This window comes from Ceraceosorus guamensis (assembly GCF_003144195.1).
Source record: "Ceraceosorus guamensis strain MCA 4658 unplaced genomic scaffold IE81scaffold_99, whole genome shotgun sequence".
In the NCBI taxonomy this organism is placed as follows: Eukaryota; Fungi; Basidiomycota; class Exobasidiomycetes; order Ceraceosorales; family Ceraceosoraceae; genus Ceraceosorus; species Ceraceosorus guamensis.
In genome coordinates this window covers 1-20,662 of record NW_020290094.1, presented here as the reverse complement: position 1 = coordinate 20,662, position 20,662 = coordinate 1, and the positions used below count along the sequence as shown (strand labels likewise).

General features: G+C 56.1%; 8 protein-coding genes across 8 annotated transcripts; 3 read left to right on the top strand and 5 right to left on the bottom strand.

Moving 5' to 3' along the window:
• The first annotated feature begins 486 nt into the window (after window positions 1-486).
• On the top strand, window positions 487-2,451 carry IE81DRAFT_259959 (hypothetical protein). Its single transcript, XM_025511391.1, has 3 exons — window positions 487-1,029; window positions 1,138-1,866; window positions 1,957-2,451. Exons 1-3 carry the CDS (start codon window positions 750-752, stop codon window positions 2,172-2,174), a joined length of 1,227 nt encoding a protein of 408 aa, XP_025366863.1. The 5' UTR covers window positions 487-749; the 3' UTR covers window positions 2,175-2,451.
• Window positions 2,452-3,061: 610 nt separating this feature from the next.
• IE81DRAFT_317623 (hypothetical protein) lies at window positions 3,062-4,609 on the top strand (the record flags this gene model as incomplete). Its single annotated transcript, XM_025512590.1, has 4 exons — window positions 3,062-3,371; window positions 3,526-3,780; window positions 3,872-3,967; window positions 4,076-4,609. 4 exons carry the CDS (start codon window positions 3,062-3,064, stop codon window positions 4,234-4,236), a joined length of 822 nt encoding a protein of 273 aa, XP_025366862.1. The 3' UTR covers window positions 4,237-4,609.
• Window positions 4,610-4,817: 208 nt separating this feature from the next.
• Window positions 4,818-6,437, bottom strand: IE81DRAFT_317620 (hypothetical protein; the record flags this gene model as incomplete). The annotated part of the gene is made up of 4 exons (XM_025512589.1): window positions 6,020-6,437; window positions 5,219-5,913; window positions 5,020-5,134; window positions 4,818-4,943 (listed from the first exon to the last, which is right to left on the bottom strand). The coding sequence occupies exons 1-4, from the start codon at window positions 6,320-6,322 to the stop codon at window positions 4,818-4,820; spliced, it is 1,239 nt and encodes a 412-aa protein (XP_025366861.1). The 5' UTR covers window positions 6,323-6,437.
• Window positions 6,438-7,708: 1,271 nt separating this feature from the next.
• Window positions 7,709-9,223, bottom strand: IE81DRAFT_326258 (SPC12-domain-containing protein). The gene is made up of 4 exons (XM_025514769.1): window positions 8,707-9,223; window positions 8,334-8,393; window positions 8,163-8,249; window positions 7,709-8,064 (listed from the first exon to the last, which is right to left on the bottom strand). Exons 1-4 carry the CDS (start codon window positions 8,785-8,787, stop codon window positions 7,933-7,935), a joined length of 360 nt encoding a protein of 119 aa, XP_025366860.1. The 5' UTR covers window positions 8,788-9,223; the 3' UTR covers window positions 7,709-7,932.
• A 520-nt stretch (window positions 9,224-9,743) lies between these two features.
• On the bottom strand, window positions 9,744-11,108 carry IE81DRAFT_326257 (NAD(P)-binding protein). Its single transcript, XM_025514768.1, has 4 exons — window positions 10,740-11,108; window positions 10,323-10,656; window positions 9,990-10,187; window positions 9,744-9,881 (listed from the first exon to the last, which is right to left on the bottom strand). The coding sequence occupies exons 1-4, from the start codon at window positions 11,003-11,005 to the stop codon at window positions 9,765-9,767; spliced, it is 915 nt and encodes a 304-aa protein (XP_025366859.1). The 5' UTR covers window positions 11,006-11,108; the 3' UTR covers window positions 9,744-9,764.
• A 1,412-nt stretch (window positions 11,109-12,520) lies between these two features.
• IE81DRAFT_338357 (mitochondrial carrier) lies at window positions 12,521-14,704 on the bottom strand. The gene is made up of 3 exons (XM_025515539.1): window positions 13,777-14,704; window positions 13,061-13,682; window positions 12,521-12,982 (listed from the first exon to the last, which is right to left on the bottom strand). Exons 1-3 carry the CDS (start codon window positions 14,262-14,264, stop codon window positions 12,692-12,694), a joined length of 1,401 nt encoding a protein of 466 aa, XP_025366858.1. The 5' UTR covers window positions 14,265-14,704; the 3' UTR covers window positions 12,521-12,691.
• Window positions 14,705-15,174: 470 nt separating this feature from the next.
• IE81DRAFT_368866 (hypothetical protein) lies at window positions 15,175-16,708 on the bottom strand. The gene is made up of 4 exons (XM_025517185.1): window positions 16,018-16,708; window positions 15,863-15,918; window positions 15,545-15,769; window positions 15,175-15,457 (listed from the first exon to the last, which is right to left on the bottom strand). The coding sequence occupies exons 1-4, from the start codon at window positions 16,607-16,609 to the stop codon at window positions 15,227-15,229; spliced, it is 1,104 nt and encodes a 367-aa protein (XP_025366857.1). The 5' UTR covers window positions 16,610-16,708; the 3' UTR covers window positions 15,175-15,226.
• A 201-nt stretch (window positions 16,709-16,909) lies between these two features.
• Window positions 16,910-20,505, top strand: IE81DRAFT_326254 (hypothetical protein). Its single transcript, XM_025514767.1, has 2 exons — window positions 16,910-17,720; window positions 17,816-20,505. The coding sequence occupies exons 1-2, from the start codon at window positions 17,082-17,084 to the stop codon at window positions 20,120-20,122; spliced, it is 2,946 nt and encodes a 981-aa protein (XP_025366856.1). The 5' UTR covers window positions 16,910-17,081; the 3' UTR covers window positions 20,123-20,505.
• Window positions 20,506-20,662: the final 157 nt, after the last annotated feature.

Below are 20,662 nucleotides of genomic sequence, written 5' to 3'. Positions count from 1 at the left end.
TCCAATGGACGTGGTCCGCATGACACACAACCAGCTAGACCGAACAATGGTCCTCGCGTGCCGCTCGCTGGCTCGACAAGCGGTGTGCCCGGTGCCGGTCAGTCGGGAACAGCGCAAGGACAGACGGCAGCCAGACCTTTAGGACCCAAATCGAGCACTAATTCGGCAGCACCGTACCTCTCCCGACCTTCGGACGGTGCCCCAGCTTTTGGTCCTCGGTGAGCAAGCGTCATCTGACGCTCACCCTTTCCTCGCGCTCGTCTACCATCACCTTCTCGTGTATTTTAGCCCGCCGTACGATTCCTTTACTCTGATCTCGCCACGTCTTCCCGCACTCAGATGCTTCGTTTGACATGAACACTCGCATACCCATGTGCGAACGAATGCAGTCTTGAGTATCGAGCGTCATGCCACTTTGAGATCAAGAGACATGAGACTCGTGATATTTCACGAACTTGCGACGCTGATCGGGCAGGCGCCATTGTGTGTTAGAGTCACGTGGGAATCGCGTGCAGGGTGCGCGCACGCGCCGTTCGTGAGTGCGTGGACGCGCCGCAAGGCAAAGGCATCCATCTCTCCTCGTGTGGTGGACCTGAGCACTTGACGCTTTTTGATACCCTTGCCTTTCATCATCCGCATTGGCTGTCGGCGCCAATGACTTGCCAAAATCTCTCATTTGACTCGAAGTCGAGGTTCACATACAGGACGAACCACTCGAGGACCTTTCAGCAAAAGCTTGACGCCTCACGATGTCCTCATCGCCGACCAAAAGGCCACGCCTAGACCCGCAGGACAGCCAATCCGCGCGGGTTGCTGGTTCGCGTGGCGATGCGGCAGCGCAATTACGAAGGGGTCAAGATGCTAGACGAAGCTCTCCTTCTGCTTCTGCCTCGCCTGGATCTGCTCAGATGAGAAAGAGCAAGCCGCCGCAGATGAGATCGCCGAGGAGCAGCATGTCTCCAAGACCTGCCACTTTCGATACGAGCTTGAGCGGGATGGAGGAGGACACTAGTTGGGCTACGCTGGATAGTGAGTCGAGCCTGCTGCTGGAACACACACGTGCAAGTTACAAAACACGGGAGCTGATCCCCACCCTTTGCTACTCGCCGCGACTGTATGCTTCACGCTTCTTGACAGAGCTGCTCTTGGATCGCACACTGCACCTGCACTCCCACTCTTCCCTGCACTTGCCCACCATCAGCTCCACCTCGGGTGGCAATTCCGCCTCGACGGGCCCAACAGCACGACGCAGCGTAGATGTAGCGCCAACACGAGATCAATTCGGACTGATCCGAACCGCATGTCTGGAATACCTTTCTCCTCGTCTCGCTTCCCTCTCCGCTTCCATGCCTGGCCCCATCATCTCGCCACCTCGAGTGCGAGTAGCAACGCTACCTTCACTCGGAACGACGGCGTGGGTGCTGGAGGTTTCGGTAAGAGCTCAAGCTTTGCCGCTGCCCGGCGCACCGGTAGAAGTTGCGAGATCAGCAGTCAAGACGACGCTCAATGCTTGCGTCGTCTTTCTTCCTCACGTGCTCATTGCCAGGGGCGTCAAAGGAGGTACGACGGGCGTGGCTGCTGCTCTGCTTCCCTTGCTGCTCAGCTTCTCTCAAGAGTATCTCGATACGCACCTCTCGTCCGCCATGGCTTCCCGAGCTCTCAGAGGATTGGCACTGGAAGAGATTCTGGAAGTGCTGTGGAAGTCGAACAATAGCGCACGAGGCTCGCAAGCTGAAGCGAGTATTGAAGTCACTTGGAACATTGGCGCTCTGGTGGACGACGTGGAGGATGAAAAGTTGGCGGAGAATTTGACGTTGGCTGTTCCTTGGAGCATCGTCAGTCAAGCTTGCGGGGGTGCTGGCAATGGTGAGTTCAACGAGTCGCGCTTTGACATGCATGCGCGCGTGCTGGCCATCATCAACTGACTGCATTCCTGCTGCTCTCCTACTTTTCAAGCGCCACTGCATCCCTGGTTGGGCCTCTATCTCTCATCGCACACCTCACTGCTACCTCCCTCTCGCATCCTGACGCGCATAGGTCTGGCAGGTGTGCACGTAGGCGTCTCTTCGACGGGCGTGCGAATCAAGATGGGCTCGGGCAAGGGCGAGGATACGAGCAAGGCGAAAAAGGTGCTGAGCTGGTGCGATAGGCGCATTGCTGAAATGCAACGATGAGCCATGAGCTAGGCCGCGGAACACACAGCGCTGTGGTGCATACCCAACCACCAACGGGAGCGGCGAGCTCCATCGATGCATGTCCTCTTCCATCCTCGACATGCCCATCAGCGTCTGTGTCAAAGCGCATACACGCTTCCATTCTTGTGCTTCCTCCTTGTTGTACCAACATACGGTCGGTCCGATAGATGCCGCTCAATCAACATTTCTCCAAGGGGGGCAAGCTCTGCGATGCTCCTTTGAGCTGACAGCTCGAGTAGCGGCGCGTCAAACGGGGAACACTGCTGCATCTCTCAAAGTTTGTCTGAGCTGAGGAATCTGTGCAATTTCCTGCCTGCGTGTTCCACCTGCGCGAGTCCGAGTATTGAGTCGTTGGCCATCATCATCGGCTCAATGGCTGTGAGTCGCCCATACGATTCAAGATTCGAGTCGCGTTTTGTGTCGTGTTTGTACGCGCTGGTTGGCGAGCTCGATGCCCACGCATTAATCACGTGCAACTGTTTCCAGATCCCGCGGCGCACGCGTCTCGAGACATCCAAGATCAACATCTCATCTCCTTGACGCGTCCGCGCGTGCCCGCGGCGCATGCGTGCCAACTCTCTCGCGCCCGCGCACACCTCTCCGGCTCTGCTGGCTGCGTGATGACAGGGCCAATATCGCGCGGTATCTTCATCGCTATGATCATCATCAAGAGGGCCCATCACCATCATCACCACCACAGTGACGACTTCTCTTTCTCATACAACATCGTTCGAGCACTTGAATAATATCACGTGGACTACTCTTCAGCAAGTATGGCGAAACGCGTATCTCAGGGAGGAGCAGGAGCGGGAGGAGGCATAATGTCCGCCACTCCTCGTCGTAGTCTAATGACTCCTGGAGGTTACATGACGCCGCGCAACAATCTAGCTTCATCCTCTCTACAAGCTGCGCACAACATCCCTTCTTACGACTTGCCCTCGCATGCGCTGCTAGACGTTACGGGCGATTGCAAGCCTTCGTTGCACTTTGCTCCGTTGCAGGAGAGCATCAAGCAGTTTGGAGATGCGATCGATCGATGGGTCAGCAAGACTTTCAACGAGTGGCAGGATGAGAAGCTGGGAAATGAACAGAGGGAGATGGACCTTGTCAGAGAGATCAAGGAAAAGGAAAAGCTGATTCAGGAGGCTAAAATAGCTCAGGGTCAATTGTATGCTGGTGAGTCGATTGCAACGGGAGGGAGAGGAGGAGATGTTCACGTGGGGAGACGGTCGACGGATGGAAGCGCAAGAGGGGGGCGGCAATGCTGTGTTGCAAAGGTCCGATGCGGCCACCTTGACGCTTTGATCGGTCTCGCATCCCAAACCCTCAGAAATCGCCTCGGAGCGCGAAGCCGATTCTTCTGCGCGTCAGGAGCTTCGGGATCTCGAGAGGCGTTTGGCCAGCGTGAATGCGCAATGCGAATCCGCTTCCAAGGAGTTGGCCGAGGTGGAGGAGAAGCTGAAGCGGAAAAGGTCGGAGAAGCTGGACGACAGGGAGATCATCAAGCGGCAACAGGAGAGCAACACGGTCGAGTTGAACCATCTTGAAAGGTGCACTGGGCTGAGGATCGAAGGTACGAAACAGGGTGAGTATTGTCAGTGAGCGCGAGCATCGATGCTCGACGTGTCGGTGTGCCATCTGGCTTAGCGCGATCCTACCTTTCTTTCTCGAAAAAGCTTCGACGGTACGCTACGTCTGGTCGCTCGTCAATCCCGACGAGTACGGAGAGGAAGTGGAGGCGGTGGTGGACCTGAGCGGCAGCGATTACAAGCGTGAGCACGAAAGCGGGCGTCAAATTTCCTACCGCGATACGAGTGGCACTACTGACCACATGCGCATCCCCCCGGAACCCAACGCGTTCCTCTCGTGCACGCTTCCAGTCCTCTCGCATTCCCCACCTCTACCCAAGGAAAAGTTGGATCAAGTCATGAAGGAGCTGAACCAGAGCAGAAAAGTCTGGGCTTGGGTCGTCAAGATGAGAAGCCTGTTTAGAGAAGAGGTGGAAAGACTTCGAGCCGAGCGCAAAGCTAGGGGAGATTAGACCTTTGGGATGAAAAAGGCCCGCCTCGGCGTCACGTCTTGACAATCCACGCATACATGCGCCGGTCCACTCGACAGCTTGCCTTGCCCCCCCTCCTACCCCTTTGCCCGCTCTTCGGTCCCGATGAATGCATCCCGACGCGCAGCCGTCGCCCGCTCTCGCACACCGTGACACGCGCCTGAACTTTTCCGCATCTTTCTCTCGTCTTGTCCTTTACAAACCCTTGCCCCTTCCTAGCTAGCTGTACCAACATCGAATAAATGCACCGACGCGCGGCTACAGATGACGGTACGGGTTCGTGTTGAGGTGTTGCCATCCGCGGTGATACGAGAGCGTGACAGGCAGCGCAAAAAGGAAACAGGGGCCGGGCCACCCATACCTTGTAGAATGCACATCTTTGCAGGCTGGCAAGGGGCTGCCGACAAGCCTGTGGAAGTGTGATCAATTACGAGAATGGAAGCGATGATGCTATACACGACGAGCGGAATGAGACGAGACGAGACAAAGGGTAGTCAAAAGAGCAGCAGCAAAGAGGCACTGCACTCGGTCGAAAATCTCTCCGGAGAATGAAGGCCAGGCAATCAGAAATCTTCCTCCATGGAGAATGTGTGGACGTTCTTTTGCGTGCCATCTCCCTCCTCTTCGCCCTCCTTTCTGCCGACACCAGCCTTGGAGTACTCTGCCACCTTCTTCTCGAAGAAGTTGGTCTGTGATGGGTGAAAGGCAAGCGATACAGAAATCAGTACTAGCACGACTCAAAACTCTGAGCCTACAAAGACTCACCTTGCCTTGAAGACTGATGTTCTCCATCCAGTCAAAGGGATTGGTGGCATTGTAGAACTTTTCGTTGCCGAGCTTCACGAGCAAATGGTCAGCGACGTACTCGATGTATTGGCACCTGAAGTCAAGGAGAGATGGTTGGGATGAGAATGAGCTGATTGCATCGCACGCCTTCACGCGCGACTACAAGCGAAGTACTCACATCAAGTTGGCGTTCATGCCAATCAAAGAGACGGGCAGTGCGTCGGTCAGGAACGCCTTTTCGATCTCGACAGCTTCGGTGATGATGCGCTTGACCGTGTCTGGATGGGCACGCTTCTTGAGGTGGGAGAAGAGCAGGCACGCAAAGTCGGTGTGAAGACCTTCGTCTCGGGAGATGAGCTCATTGGAGAAGCTCAGTCCCGGCATCAGACCCCTCTTCTTGAGCCAGAAGATGGAAGCAAAAGATCCGGAGAAGAAGATGCCCTCGACGGCGGCAAAGGCAATCAGCCTCTCGGAGAAGGAAGATCGTCTGTCGGAAATCCACCTGAGTGCCCAGTCGGCCTTTTGCTTGACCACGGGAATCGTCTCGACGGCATCAAACAAGAACTCTCTCTGCTCTGGTTCGCGGATATAAGTGTCGATGAGCAGAGAGTAAGTCTCCGAGTGAATGTTCTCCATCATGATCTGGAAACCGTAAAAGCATCTGGCCTCTGCAGCTTGCACCTCTTGAGAGAATCGCTCGACCAAGTTCTCATTCACGATGCCGTCCGAAGCCGCGAAAAAGGCGAGCACGTGAGAGACAAAGTGCCTCTCATTGTCGTTGAGCTTGTTGTCCCAATCATGCAGGTCCTTGCTGAGATCGATCTCTTCCGCGGTCCAAAAAGATGCCTCTGCCTTCTTGTAGTATTGCCAAATCTGTCGCCCGACGACAAGGAAGGAGAGAGAGGGGGCGGGTAAGCAAGCGCATTCATGCCTACAAAGGGCCAGGGCAGCGGAGTGGGAGACAGGCTACTCCGCTCACCTCGTGGAAGCGGATGGGAAAGAGGACGAAGCGACGCGTGCTTTCTACCAGCAGCGGCTCCTCGTCCTCGGCCAAGTTGACGTCGCCGACAAACTTGCCGTACACTTCTGAAGGGTCACCCATGGCTTCGATGCGAGCAGCCGCGACTTGAGCAGGGGTAGCATCTGCCGATATGTCGATGGGAGCAGCAGTGGATGATGAAGAAGCGGCAGGAACAGAGTTGACGATCTTCGTCTTGGAGAGGAAGCCAGCGTCTGAGAAGTCTGCCGCCGGCTTGACGGGCGAGGTGGCTGATGGTGCCATGTTGTTGTTGGTGGTAGTGCTGAAGTGGATATGCTGCACGGGGGCGGGGAAGAGTGCTCGATTGGGCTCAAAGGCGGTGGTGTGTGTGTGGTGTCGGTGTGCCGAGCGGCTTTGCGAATCACTCTTGTGTGAGCGTGGTGCTGAGAGGAGGATGAGTGAGCGTGGAGGAATGGGGATACGCTTCTCTCTGGCCTGGCCTGGCTTTTTAAAACTTTCATGATGGAGCTGCTGCGCTCCTGTGCAGCTCGACGAGCGAGGCATGCGCGCGTGTGGCGCCGCGTCAATTAACTCAGGTCAGCAGCAGCAGCGCGCGTGCTGCTGCTGTGGTGACTGAGCTGCGCGCGCGTGCATGCCATGCGACTCCCGCCGCGCAGGGCACCCCCCGCGCGCGCATCAGCACTCTACGCGTCACGCGTCTCCATCTTCAACGCGTCTCTTCGAGCGTGTACCTATACGTGTTGCATTATATTTCCTTCAAGTCGCGTCGCGAATCAAGCGATCGAGAGGAGCGTCGACCGTGCAGCGACAGCAACACAGGACATCAGCATCAGCAGGTCCATGCGACGTGCCATGCCGGTACCGACCGCGACCACCGTCGCATGGGCTGGCTCAGCCCGACTCTCGCTGACGCGCGTGCTCGGCCATGACTCGACTCGTCGGGTGAATCTGATAACCAGCATCGATCGAGATAGCCTATGCATCCACCAGGCCCCCCCGGTCGGCCGGCTGGCTGGCTGGCTGGCCTTCTCCCTCCCCCACCCTCTTCGAGTCGCGTCGCGTCGCGTCTTTTGAGGATTGGAATGCCGATCGGTCTTGCCCTTCTCGATTCTCGTATAAATGCCAGTCGCGTTTCGCGTTTCGGACAGCTAGCAGAGATCCGACTGAGCCTGCAGATTGTGATGTCGAGCAAGCAGCAGCGACACGCACGGCCCGGCCTCGATGGGTTGTACAACGGCGGAAGGAGCGCCCTCCTTGGCTTCGTGGCTTCGTGGGCCGCACCATGGACTCACGACTCCCAGAAAGAGGCGCGCTGACGAACTTGCCATGTGCGCTGCTCTGCTCTGTTGACCACTCACGACCGCCGCTGAAACAGGCTGCCGACTGATGTGCCGCGACATCGATCATTGCCGCCTAACGTGAAGCGGAACGCTTCAAACTCGCATCGACCCATCAAACTCGAGTGCAAAGCCAGTTTGAGCTCGTGCCCCATGTAAAAGTGGTTTTCGGAGTGCTTCCCCTCCCCCACAGCGCGCAAGGTGTGATCCCGTCTTTCACTTGGCGCCAGCCATGCAGATCGCATCGATCGCACGAGGCATCAAAAATGTGGTGACGAACTGCACTCAGCGGCACCTCACACACACACATCTCTGAGCCCTAGCCTTTCGTTCATTCTGATCACTCATCTGTTGCGACTGCCGGCTAAAACCCGCGCAGATCAAGTGCGAGCACCAGGGAAGAGCGGACGCAGAGATGGCAATGCACGGATGACGCACATAGCATTCAGAAAGTCACGCAAGAACAACCCCATCAGGCTACCCGTCATTGCTCGAGCGCCCGTGATGATTCTACATCGGCAACGGTAGGCTTCGCAAAGGCCCAAGTGCTCTTTATTAGGAATCCTTCTTCGAAGCCGATGCAGACTCTTTCCTGTCCTCGCCTTTCCGCAGCGCGTCGTCGGATGGGAGGTTGGGCAACCATCGAACCGGATTCTTCTTGTACATTGGCCAAGCTGGCACGACCAGCTGATCAGTGGTATGAGCGTGGCCGATGATCAGCGCACCAAACCTCAAGCCCAACAAGCAGCCCAAGTTGCTTTGCATTCACGACCGCTTTGACTCACGATGATGGCCAGCAAGGTGGAGATGCCATAGATGTACATCAGAGCGGAGAGAGACTCTAGCAGGTAGCCGGCCGCAAAGGAGATGACCTAAGCAAAATGAAAAAAAAGAGGCAATGAGCTGGTCGGCAACGCGGGGCAACGGGCTGGAGTTGCCGTCTTTGCCACACTCACTGCTGCCAGCACCAAGAGCTCTTGCATGATGCGATCGGCCAAGCGTTGGCCTTGAAAGGGCTGCATGATTGCGCGCCGAGTCGAAGGGTCAGTGACGATTCTGCGGAGAGGACCTTCTGATGTGTGCGCCAATTGGGCATTATCCATCTCGGATTTGATGGTCATGCAGATCTTCCGAGCCATCCCGCAAGTTTGCCCCCATCTTCCTTCCCGGCCACAAGGCGCGAGTTCATTGCAGACGCTCGCAGCATGCTGAATGCTGTCCACCTTGCGACGCACCAGACGCTCGCGTGGCCACTTCGTACGCCGTTCCGTGTTCAGAGAGGAGCCCAGCACATTCCCGGTGCTGCGCATACATTCCCAGCAAACTCACAATCTTGCCCTCCGCTGCAATCCTAGCATTCTCGAGCCACGCATTGACCGTGTCCGTCACTTTCTGCACCAAACCGCTCATGACTGCCTCTTGTTTGCGGGAGTGTTGCCAGCTGATTGTGCAATGATGTCGAGCGCTCTCTGGATGGAGAGCGAGCGAGCGAGGCAGCGTAGGTGGATGTATGTTGCTAGCCTCTTCTTGGCACCTTTGCTCCGAACGATGAATGGGAATGCTTCGAAAGCTGGTGGGTTCAGACTACGACGAGTCGCGAGTCCAAGTCAAAGGCGAGACGTGCTTCGTGCAGCGTTGCGCGACGAGGCACGAATCTTGACTGTCAGTGTCGGGCGCGAAAGGCAGGAAGCTGTAGGGCGAGCGATGATCGAATGTGACGCGTGAGTGCTGCTGCGTCTTGAGTTGACTCGTGTCAATCAGAATCACTCAAAACTGAATCGAATAGTCAAAGTAGTCGTGAGTAGTCACATGACAGTTTGAGTGGATCTATGAGTCGTGGCTGGAATCATCAGTGCGCTGTCGCCGTCGCGCAGCCCGCTTGCATGTCCAGTCAATTCAGTCACGAGTGTGATCGAGTGACCATGCAGCACATCCACAACCTCGAATCGTTCACGCGGTTAGCGCTTTCACCTTGCGCCGCGCGCGACGGCGGAGAGTCTGCGCATCTCCGCGGAGCCTGCTCAATTCCCGCGCCATGAATTAAGCGAGCGCGCGCCTCGATCCTAACCGCGGTGGTCTGAACCACGCATGGCAGCTCATGCAGGCAAGACAGACAGACAGACTCGTGACTGCTCTATACTCACAGACTCACGACCACACTCTGCGACTGCGACTGCGACTGCGACTGCGACTGCGACTGCGACTGCGACTGCGATTCACATTGCTGACGCCTCGTTCACAAATCGTTCACGATTCACCAATTTCATTGCCAGATCCGTTTCAAGTCAACTGGATGCGTGCATGGGTATCCTTCATCCAGTTCTGAAAACGTTCCAGCCATTTCGATATATAGCGACGTCATGGGACAAGCTGATGCGGCAACTCGTTCAGTACTCGGTCTTTACGTAGTCTCGCCACGTCTTAAGGTTGGGATTGAGGGCGCGCAGTTCCGCAATATTGACGGAGTAGCCGGTGTTGTTGAAGAAAGCGAACATGGTTTTGAGCTGAGCACGAGCACGAGCAGGAAGCAACCAATCTGGCAAATGTCAGTCTTCCTCTTTCGTATTGCCAACAAGAGAGTAGCTAAAGGCCAAGGGCACACCTGGGCTCACCTCTTTGAGACCATTGGCCAAGAGCCACCCGATGAGGCTGAACGTCTGAGGAATCTGATACTCTTGAACCTCTGCGAATTGCTTGCGCAGCTGCGTCATGTCGAGCTCGTCGCCGGCCAGCGAGAGGGACTTGCCAGCGTACTTTTCCGGCTGCTGGAACGCCAGAGCTGCAAAGAAGCCAATGTCGGAACATGCGATCTGGGAAAGAAAAAAAAAAAAAGAAAAAGAAAAAAAAAGAGGTGCGTTGAGCGTCGGCGTTCAGTCAAGTCAGCGCACAAGCCCAAAAGTTGGCTTTGGGTAATGTCAAGGAGCTGCTTGCGAGTTCATACTCACCATCTGAAGAGGTTTCTTGACAGTGTTGATGCTAGCAGTGAGAACAGCTTTGCCCAAAAATCCTCCATCTTGAGAGATATTGTCCATAAAGAACGTCGGTCTCAAAATCGTCGTCTTCAAGCTCGGGCTCGCCTTTTGCAGCTTTTCGATGTGCTGCTCTACCAGCCTCTTGGATTCAAAGTGGGGAATGTCGGTCTTTGCCAATCCACCGAAGTCGACAGAGCTGTAGATCAGGTGCTGCACGCCAGCCTTGGCTGCCTCATCTGCCACTTGGATGCCCTGCTCGGTCTCTCCCTTGACCCCTCCGTTGGGATTGTCGAAGCTTTGCTGTACGCTGTGTGATGGCGATGCCGAGAAAAAAGAGACTTTCCGTCAACACGTGCTCTCACGTGCCCGCTTGGACGCGCATCTACTCACGAAAAGACACCATACACGGGTCCACCTTTGAGCGCCTTTTCGAATACCTTGGCAGCATCATATTCGCTCTCGAGAATCTCGACACCAGGGAGCTTTGCAAAAGCTTTGGCTTTGCTGGATGAAGCGCTGCGCGTCACTGCTAGCACTTTGAACGCTGGATCTGTGCTGGCCGAGTTGAGCGCGCTGAGAGCTTTGACTACTCCGGTGCCTTGCTTGCCAGTGGAGAGAAAGACGACGATGCGCTTGGCAGCTGCTGAGCTGGACATGTTGGCGAGTCAAGCTGATGTTGGAGTTGGGGATGTTGGTCGAATGCGAAAGCTGAGCGATATTTGGTGCGCGGGAGGACCTGGGTTGATGGGGGTGAGGATCAGGGAAATGAAAAGCTCGCGACTGTTGTGCCTGCTGTATATGTATGCGCACCCGAGCATCGCAAACCTCCACTTGGAACGCACGACTCGCGCGCGCATTTGATTCACAACTGCATTGTCCAGCTTGTGCCCCGGTCAAATGCAAGGAATGACCACAATGTGACTCCACTTCGGACTTAACATTCACGATTCGCGTACGGTCATGTTGATATGGGCGCTGGTCCATCACGCACCAATCGCAACCTCTAGCTGCTCTCAACAAGAGGCAGAAAAAGAAGTCATGATGACGCATCCATAGCTGTCGTGCCGGTACAGGCACTCGGACCGGGTACAGGTATGGCGGGCAAGCTGCTGTACGGCCGGTGCTGCAGCTGGGATCGCGCAGCGCAAATTTGCGGGTGAGCAAGCGGTCACGGTCACGAGTCGTGAGTGGGGGGCGAGCGCGAATTTGCGACCAGCAGCCTGATGTCCAGTCAAGTCCATCAGCATGCATGCATGCACAAGACCACAAAAATTCCCCGAAACACCTCCGTCGTCGCCTGTATGTCGACTCGGCGGCGGATTTTCCTCAGTTTGTGCCTAAATTGGTGCACAATTCAGCCACACGTTACGAAGAAGGTATACCATGCAGTACCGGCCTAGACTCGTGACTGTACTGTAAGCGTGCACGTTACGGTAGCGTATTGTAAGGATCAAGAAACGAGCTCGCGCGCTGCTGCGTGTTATGACAGGACATACGCGCAATTAAGAGGACATTCAAGACGCGCCCGCGCGGTAACGGCTCGGCGTTAAGCCTTCCTACTGCTGCCGTACGCGTCGCAGCCTTGTCGGCAACCCGCGGGTGGTGATGGGCATGCAGCACACAGTTGAGTGATTCTGATTGCAAAGTCTTGGGTGATGATCGAGTCAGTGAGTGATGATGTTCGAAATACGAGTCGACGAATTCTGCACAGTCTCCTTTGTCGCGCTCCACGCAGGAAGGAATCTCCATGTAAACACTTCTGCCATGCTGCAGCCTTCCTAGACGATATTCGCTCCAGCGAATGGTGCATCGCCGAGCATCATCGTTCAACGAGCGCGAAGCTGCCTGTAATCATCTAGGTGTGCAGAGTCGAGAATCAATTCGCACGCAAGTCCATTTGCGGTTCCACTCTATTACAGGTATTGCATGGCTATCCTCGCCTCGTGTCGGGAAATTGGTAGATTAATTCCGATGTCTGCCTCTACTGTGACTCTGTCGCCAGCCGCGAAGCGAGCATCTGGATGAGCCCTGGCCAGTCAAACGCGCGAGGGGCTGTCGCACTTTGAGCAGCTCGTGGCAGTCACACGCCTTGCGCTCGATGCGATGCCTTCTTACGCAGCCGTTTCAGCAAAGACCACGCGGAAGAGTGTTCGCACCCGCGTCACGTAGGCCTTTTCTTTGCGATTGCCAATCCAAAGTGAGGATGGGTGAGTGAAAGAGATTGTATACATGTATTCTAGAAGGCATGAGCGATCAAATCTCTGAGTGGTGACTGACGGGGTAAGCGCTGGGCCAGCATTGCCACTTCGCAAGAGCGATGGCAGGGCGAGATCTCTTCAGTGCTACACTTTCCTCTCGGCGTCTATCCGAGCATGATCTGCAGCACCAGACGTCGCCCGCTGCTGCTGCTGCTGTGTAGCATCGCTTCTAGATCCAAGGTGCAGAGCGAGCTCGTAGACGCTGAACATGATGACTGCATTGGGGACCACTCTGAGCAGGTGAGCCGACAAGCCTCCATACAGTGCCGCTGCTCCTTCTTCCTTCAGTACCAGCATAAGCGTCTGTTTCAGACCAGTGTACTTGGGCTGGGACGTGCCTGCTGGTGGCTGCTGTCTTAACCTGGTTCGCAGGACCTGACATTGCGCAAGAATATGGCGACGCAGCATCAGCACCAACCACTGACTTGACAACAAACACCTAGGACGACTCACCTCGTGTGGGTATGTGATGAGGCTTGCCGTGAGCTTTGCAATGCCCGCAGCTCCAATGGTGTTGCTCCATCTGCTGTTTTTCGTGCTCGATTCCGCACTCCGCTCTCCTGCCGGCTTCCACCTCTTGATGCGTTCGTAGAGTACCCATTGGATAGTTCCCTCAGCAACGCCCAGATAGCTAGCTGACATGCCCCTGTACATTCCTCGGATTCCCTCTTCCTTGATGATGCGAAGCGTCATTTGCAGAGATGTCGCTCCTTTCATCTTGGGAGCAGGTGTGGGTTTGAAGTAGACCTTTGAGAGCGGTGCAGACACACTCCTGCTCGATGACGCTGTAGAGAATGTGGCAGGGGATGAAGCTTGCTGTAGACCTCTGACAGCGGCCTTGGAAGCGCTCGAGGGCGTCACCGCTGCCTTTCTCTGAGACGCGCGCTCCGCGTCCTGAGCGTGAGCTTCCAGCTGCAGTCTCGTCTTGACGACCCAGATCGGGTTGGTTGCTGTTGCAGTGACGATGCCCGCATTTGCCGCAGCTGCCAAATGCACCGCAGCTGTCTCCTTGCCATCGTTCAAATGCTCCGCTATCAACGCCTTGCCGTTCCCATACGTCCAGAAGTTGATGGCTCTGCAACGCGGGTGCCAGTTGTAGTGACGACCATCAGCATGACAGCACTCGAATCATCACCAATACACTCTCATCGCCGAGTGTTCAGACTCACCTGGCCGGTACAGCGCCCACGAGCGTGGGTCCAAGTCCTCGAAACAGCGCCCTGGGTCCTTCCTTTGTCCAAATCTCGGCCAAGATGTGGCCCGTCTCCACAAAATGGTAGGCCAACTTTCTTCCCTGCGCGACCACTCCGCCAGATGCGGTGGTGGTGCTGCTGCCGACCAAGTTGTGAGCTTTGGTTCGATACAAGTCGGACTGTAGACGAGTCTTGACTACGTCCAAGGGCGACGTCACGATGGCACCGCACATGCCTCCTGCGCCTCCTGCTGCGAAATGTAACCATGCCGGCGGTGCCACCGCTTTTCGAACAGATCGCAACGAGCTTTCAGGTCGATCAGCGCTGCGGTATGCGATGGAGCGCGAGGCTTCGGCATTGAATGCGGTGGATGTTTGCGTCTCGGATGAGGGAGGTGAGGCCAGCAGGGAGGTGGCGCCTCCTGCGACCGCTGGTCTTCGCGATGGACCGGCTTCTGCGCTCATTTTGACGGATGTATGCGCTGCGCGCGGTGTTCTTCGCACCTGTGGCAGAAAGATAGCTCGATCCGTTCAGGCTTTGGAAGATTTAGGATGCTTGATTCACCAGTGGGGGACCAAAAAGAGTTGCGCAAGCCTTCCGTGTGACCTTGCGAGGTCTTGTACCTTTCAAGAGTGAGCCGAACCGCTGGTTGAAGTTAGGCTGCTGGTCGCTGGAAGCCGGAGTGCCAATTACAAGGCGCCTCTTGCCAAGCTTGTCAACCCCTCTGGGATGGTCGATGACCTTCGAGCTGTGATCGCTATCGTCGAGCAATCGAGGCGGGCGGATGTGGAGCGTGACTCACGTCTGACAAAGGTGAAGCGCAGCGAGGGACAGAGGAGTGGGTGCGTGCGAATGAGCGGTGCAGCATTTCAAGGTTCTGCTTCGTGATTGCCTGCATTCACGATTTGAATTGCATGCATCTCGAGCACGATCATGCACGATGCACGATTTTTGCGAACAAAATTTCCCCCGCAAGACGTTACGCAGCAAGCAACGCCCGCGCCCGCAGAGAGACAGATTTTGTAATCAGAAGTCACAACAGTTTTGAGTCAGATGAGTCTGCTGAAACGAGAATCATCAAATGCACAAGCGCATCAAGGGTCACGTGGGATGACGATGGATGTCCTGGATGCTTCTCATCCTCATCGGCCCCGCCTTCTTTTGTCTCGCTCTGGAGGCAAACTCTCACACGTCACTAGCATCCCGTCAAAGACGATGATGCTCTGATGCGCAAGGCATGAGGCGGCCTCGAAAGACTGTGCAGCGACCAAACCGGTGGAGCAGCATGGACAGCACATTTGCTCCGCCGGATTCGTGATTGTGACTGTTGTAGCGCTCTGTCTTCAGATACTCTAGACTGTGTGGGTGTGCAGAGTCACGCATTGCATTCGCCTCTATGACCTGATGAAGCTCAAGTCAAAAGCATCTAAACAACCTCTCCCATAGCTACCAGTAATTCTCTTGCCCTTTGTCTTCTGCCCTCGACCAGAGCTGCATCTGGCGCTCCTTCAGCAGCTCGCTCTTGTGCTACGGCCATCGATCCGAAGGCCGTGCTGGCTGGAACGGGTGCCTGATTAGATTCTGACACGGGATTGTCTTGACCTCCTGTGCGTGCTGCTGGAGCCAAAAGGGCTTGGCGAAGAACATCTGTCAGCCTCTGTTCATTGGTGCAAGGCATAGGCATTTCTGAGTTAGCGCGCGACGCAGACATGAATTCCTCAGACCGAGTTGCGCTGTATCTCACCTGCTTGCCTGCTCCTTGCATAGTGCTCAGGTAGCCGCCGACCAAATGCACATATTCGTCGGGAAAAGCCGATGATTTCAGGTGATCGGATTGACCTGGCTCTTCAGCTTGCTCCGTGGTTTTAGGTGCTGCAACAGGAGATGGGTGTGGGCCTTCATTTGCATTGATGATGGCGTCGGTGGATGACAGCGAGAGCACATGCCGTAGAAGCCACGTCTGACGAGCCTGTCGTGCGCGGTCCCCCGAGTGAAGCGTCCAAAAGTCAGTGAAATGGGAAATGGACAGCTCTGCATGCGCACACTAGCAACGATGGCGCACCTTGGAAAATTTCCAATTGGGTTTGTCGTAGAAGTACTGATGCGCATACATCAAGGCTATGACAGTCAAAGTTTGCGCATGTGATGTGTGTGAGCGCTGATGACGCTGGGCGGAGCTGAAGCAACGTATGACCAGGCAGAGTCCCATTTACTCACATGCCTTTGCGCTTTCTCCCAGTCTCGCATCATGCTTAGGATCAGGACAGTCGGGTTTCTCCATGTTATGAGCTGCTGCAGCTGCGGAAGCATTCGCAATCGCGGCGTGCTGCTTATCGTCAGACGCTGGAGCTTCAAGTGTCGATGCTGGAAGAGAGGCAGGAGCGGGCGCTTCACCGGCGGATGGCCCAAGCACGTTCTTCCCAACCTTTCTCTTGCGCGTTCTCCGCCGTTTGGGCTTACTCGTGATGTGATCGCTGTCAGAGTCGCTGTCCGACGAGGAGGAGGAGGAGGAGGAGGAGGAGGAGGAGGAGGAGGAGGATGAATCGTCGTCCGCGTTCTGCCTCCGAGCCACCTCGCTACTTTTGACGCCTCTGACTTCTCTTGACGCCTCTGTCAGAGCACCAAGACCGCTCTTCGGCTTATTCTGTTCCTCTTCATCGCTGCTATCGCTGCTCTCGGCAGCCTCTGCTGCCGTGTCATTGGTCCTCGATGCAGCGCCAGATCTCTTTCGGCTCCTAGTCTTGCGTTTCCTCTTTCTCGCATCGCTCACTGTCCTCTTTGAGCCGCTGCGTGTCGATTTTGCGCTCATTGTCAGTCTAATTTACCGGTGCAGAAGCCTTGGAATCTTGCAGCCGATGTCGCTTTCGACTCAAATATGAGGCAGCAGAAAGGGGAGTGTGCTGGGGCGTTGAGGAAGGTGAGCAGGCATTCACGATTGCATGGCTGCATGTACGCACCCAAACCCCCTCCGCTGCCGCACGGAACCTGAAAGCGCCGTTTTGTGCGCACAACGCGCGCAGCCACCGGAAAAAATTTCAAGGAAGCGTGCGCATCGCGTGCAGCAAGGGCTCGCCTCGCGACAACTCGACAGCACTCACGACTCCTAACCGCCAACACCGCGGCAGGCAGATCTCCCCCACGACTCACCAGGAGTCGCGAGTCGGAGGCATACATTCGCAGCTGCCATCACCACCGATTCGAAAGTCGATCCCTTGAAAGGTTCAGCGAGCTCGAGACGCCCGGCAAAGATCGCCGTTGGCTGCTTGCCCACTCTCTGCATCATGTCGTCCTTTCAGATCCTCCCAAACGGAGGGGGCCACGTCTCGACGGCTACGACGCCGCTTCGTCAGCTGCGAGCTCTTCTGCCCAGCACAATTCAAAATGGGACGCTGTGGGCGCTCATAGATGCTCTGCAATCCACAGACTTGCTGAGCAAATGCTTCCAGCACGAAGCTGCCAAGTGTGATCCCAACTCTGCCCCGACTCCTGCCTCTGCTTCGAGCTCAATCTCCTTGGACTCGGTCCTGAACAGACTGGCAACTATCACCTCTTCTGCTCTCAATACTCCTGCTCACGCATCGTACGGTGCCAGACTTGCAATCCTGCAACTGTCTTGCGATCCGAACTCCCGAGCATCGGAGTGGGGTACGAGCACCCTGAATGCGCTCTTGTCCTACGGCGAAGCAGCGTCGAAGGAGGAAGTTCGTCCGGGCCGGGGTAGTGAGAATGCCAAGCTGGCCAGTCTGTCCGATGATGGTGTTGGCGAGCTGCTGCAGGCGGCATGGGTCATCTTTGGCGAGCCTGCGAAAGCGGAGAGCAGACCCGAGTACAGAAGAACAGTTGTCAGTCCTAATCTTAGCCGTTTGGCAACGGCACTCACTCTGCTCATCGAGGCCGCAGCCAAGGGTCATTCGTTCGCCGTGAGTTAGGATCTGCTCCACCTTTGGGCGCATACATGCTGCCCGGTTCGGAGCATTGCCATTGACAATCGATCTGCTCGTCACTCTCCGAGCAGCTGTCCGCATTACCCCACGTCGTTTTGAACATCAGGCTGCATCCATCCATCTATCGACCTTTCAGTCCTCGGCTGCACGCCGCGCTCACCAAGCTAGTCTACGAGATAGCCCCAAGCGCATCCTCGAATGGTCATCCGCAAGCCGTGCAGGCTCTCATTTCTCTGCATTGGACCGGACATACGACGGGGGGCACAAGCCAGGCTGAAAAGGCAGGCAGCTCGGCTGCAGATTTGTGGAGCGCCACCATTCATCCCGCCATCTCAGCTGCTCGATTCTCGTGGCAAGCCATCTCCAGCACCTTTGCGCCTTCTGCGGCAGATGTAAAAGGGCGGAAAGGTAGCGCTCCCAGCTCAGAAAGTAACATTCTTTCAATCTTGCCAAAGGATCCACACGAGGCTTTGCCAATCGCACTAGAGAGATTGGAGTCGATGCTTGGCTCTGCCGATCGCAGCGGAATCCTAAGCCTCATGCTCTGCGCTTCGACAGCTACTGTGGTGCCTCTTCCGCTCCACGAGCTTCTCGATACGATCATCATCCCGATCCTTTCGCTGCCCCCTGCGCCCGAGGCAGCGCCGTCAACCGACGCTTCGTTGCAGGCTCTCCAGACAGCAGCGCTTCCAAGAGCTCAGCGAAGCGCCTTGCAGTGTCTAGCAGTCTTAGCTCTTACCGTGCCTCGAGCCGGTCTGGCATCTGCCAAGAACCTCTGGAGGCTGGTCGATGCTCTGTCCGACTTGGTAAGCAACAAAGACACGCCTTCGACTTCGCGATGCTCGGCAAGCAGAGCGCTCGCTCTACTGCTCTGCTCCAAAGTCAGCTCCGACGAGGGTTCCATACCGGGCGCAGATTTGGCTCGAATGATAGACCCTGCCGATCCTTTGCTTCTGCGTGTTACTACTGCTGCGCTGAGCAGAGTCAGCCAGTGGCTGTCTTATCCGCACGCGGGCTCTTCTCCAGCGTCCACTCTCCACGGCTCTGGCTCCAACTCGAAGTCGGCCAGGAAGAGGCGCAAATACGAATCGGACGATGCGACTGGAAGTGTACTGGTCGGAACAGCTGCGCAAGATGGACCTAGAAGTGGCAAATTGAGATTGTTGAGGGAGGATGAACAGGCGACGTCGGTGGCGTGCGTGGATATTCTTTGCGCGCTTTCATCTCCACTCGACACGGATCTGACACCCGAGCATCGCAAGCTCTCACACGCCGCAGCGCAGGTTAACATCGCCCTTGGACTCCTTTCCCTCTCGACAGGCCACACATCCACCACAACTTCCACAGCGAGCAACGCAAATGCTCAGATTGCCAAAGGAGCTCTGCGATACTTGCAGCACGTACTGAGCGACGCCTCATCGGCTTTATTGTCCTTGGCTCTGGCTCACGTGCCCAGCCTTGCTACCAGAGCGTTGCAGTACCCGCACGCAGAGGTCAGACTAGCAGCGACGGAGCTCTCCAAGGTATTGGAAACGGTCATCAATCCTAGACTGCCCCCAAGGCTCGCAAGAGCAGCGGACGAGAGACCAACGGAATGGGATGCGGATGCGGAGATGGAGGACTTACGCATGGTGGATGCCGACGAGGCCGCTCAGCATAGGATCGCTCTCGATGCGGTTCGAAGCGTGGGATTGACCGACGATCGGACTCGAAGCTCCAGCTGGACTCCTCGCGCTGTTAAGATCGAAGATGCGTCCCAACTTCCTGAGCCTGCGGCGCATACACAAGGTGAAGACTTGGTGGATGCACATTTCCCGCAGCAAATACCGTCTTCGTCGGCGATCTCGAGGACACTCTCGCAAGGTGCTCCGCACAGCAGCCCTCCGTTGTCCAAAGCGAAGGAGGATAATTTGGAGCCTGTCAAACCGCACACGCGAGCCCCTACGCCCACCATGGGGTCTCCCTCGCTAGCCAGCAATAGGCGCATCTCCATCTCTCCGGAAAGAGTGGCGAGCGCTTTGGGCAGTAGCAATGTCAGTGCGAGTGCGCAGATCTTTGCTACGAGCAGGAGTGCTGCTGCTGCTGCTGCTGCTGCCAGCAGGGAGAGAGATGCCTCGCCAGCGTCCCCCTTGGCCAAGAGTCGGAAGGATGTGCAGCTCGCATCATCGCAGACGGACGCGGACATGCTCACTGCCGAGATGTCTCGCACCACTAGCAGTCATTCTCAGCGCTCTCCGCAGCTTCTGCACCGCTCTGAACAGACGCGTTCACAGCAAGTGCTGCAAGGGGCGAGGGACAGCGATGAAGATGATGACGATGATGAGGCTATGCCCACTTTGGACCTCAGATCTTCCGATGAGGAGAGCGAAGAAGAATGAAGCGAGCTGCACCGTGGCGTGCCGTGTCGCGCAGCGCCATAATTGAGACATCTCTAGGCGTATGTACAAGCACACATGGTCTAGCTCTGCCTTTTGAAGAGTTGGATCGCTGCGCACCTCTTGCGTGTATCTGTTTCCATCGCATCATCAGCTCGTCGGAGCTTTCGTTTCGCAATCACAGTGCGATAAAATGCAGACTGACGCATCGCCTTATGGATACATTTGTGCTGTGCCCTTTTTCTTCTCCAAGATGGCTGATTGGTTGCCCGAGCTTTGAGATTTGGCCTACAAGATGAAGGAGTAGAGAGTGGTTTACAGCGAGCAGTCATCGGTACTGCAGAGCACGACGGCATTCGTCGCTGATGGTCAGCGAAGCGCCGTGTGGCGCGCAGGGCGTCAAAAATAAAGATTCGAGTCGCTGCCCGACGCGTGATTGCGAATGCTGTCGATGAAGGTGGAGCGAGAGGGGAAGAAATCGGAATGAATGAGTTACGCAGCAAAGGCAGAACAGGTATGTTTGGGGGAGAAGGGGAGGGGGGG

Coding starts and splice junctions, on each gene's coding strand:
- IE81DRAFT_338357 (XM_025515539.1), bottom strand. CDS start 14,264: ATGAGCGCAGAAGCCGGTCCATCGCGAAGACCAGCGGTCGCAGGAGGC. Junction 13,683..13,776: donor GTGGGCGCTGTACCGGCCAG/GTGAGTCTGAAC, acceptor CCCGCGTTGCAG/AGCCATCAACTTCTGGACGT. Junction 12,983..13,060: donor TCATCACATACCCACACGAG/GTGAGTCGTCCT, acceptor GCGCAATGTCAG/GTCCTGCGAACCAGGTTAAG.
- IE81DRAFT_259959 (XM_025511391.1), top strand. CDS start 750: ATGTCCTCATCGCCGACCAAAAGGCCACGCCTAGACCCGCAGGACAGC. Junction 1,030..1,137: donor TAGTTGGGCTACGCTGGATA/GTGAGTCGAGCC, acceptor GCTTCTTGACAG/AGCTGCTCTTGGATCGCACA. Junction 1,867..1,956: donor TTGCGGGGGTGCTGGCAATG/GTGAGTTCAACG, acceptor CTACTTTTCAAG/CGCCACTGCATCCCTGGTTG.
- IE81DRAFT_326258 (XM_025514769.1), bottom strand. CDS start 8,787: ATGAGCGGTTTGGTGCAGAAAGTGACGGACACGGTCAATGCGTGGCTC. Junction 8,394..8,706: donor TTGCAGCGGAGGGCAAGATT/GTGAGTTTGCTG, acceptor GCAATCATGCAG/CCCTTTCAAGGCCAACGCTT. Junction 8,065..8,162: donor CCACCTTGCTGGCCATCATC/GTGAGTCAAAGC, acceptor ACCACTGATCAG/CTGGTCGTGCCAGCTTGGCC.
- IE81DRAFT_326257 (XM_025514768.1), bottom strand. CDS start 11,005: ATGTCCAGCTCAGCAGCTGCCAAGCGCATCGTCGTCTTTCTCTCCACT. Junction 10,657..10,739: donor CCCGTGTATGGTGTCTTTTC/GTGAGTAGATGC, acceptor GCCATCACACAG/CGTACAGCAAAGCTTCGACA. Junction 10,188..10,322: donor TCAAGAAACCTCTTCAGATG/GTGAGTATGAAC, acceptor TTTCTTTCCCAG/ATCGCATGTTCCGACATTGG.
- IE81DRAFT_368866 (XM_025517185.1), bottom strand. CDS start 16,609: ATGAGCGCAAAATCGACACGCAGCGGCTCAAAGAGGACAGTGAGCGAT. Junction 15,770..15,862: donor CCAATTGGAAATTTTCCAAG/GTGCGCCATCGT, acceptor CGCGCACGACAG/GCTCGTCAGACGTGGCTTCT. Junction 15,458..15,544: donor TGCAAGGAGCAGGCAAGCAG/GTGAGATACAGC, acceptor ACCAATGAACAG/AGGCTGACAGATGTTCTTCG.
- IE81DRAFT_326254 (XM_025514767.1), top strand. CDS start 17,082: ATGTCGTCCTTTCAGATCCTCCCAAACGGAGGGGGCCACGTCTCGACG. Junction 17,721..17,815: donor CCAAGGGTCATTCGTTCGCC/GTGAGTTAGGAT, acceptor CTCTCCGAGCAG/CTGTCCGCATTACCCCACGT.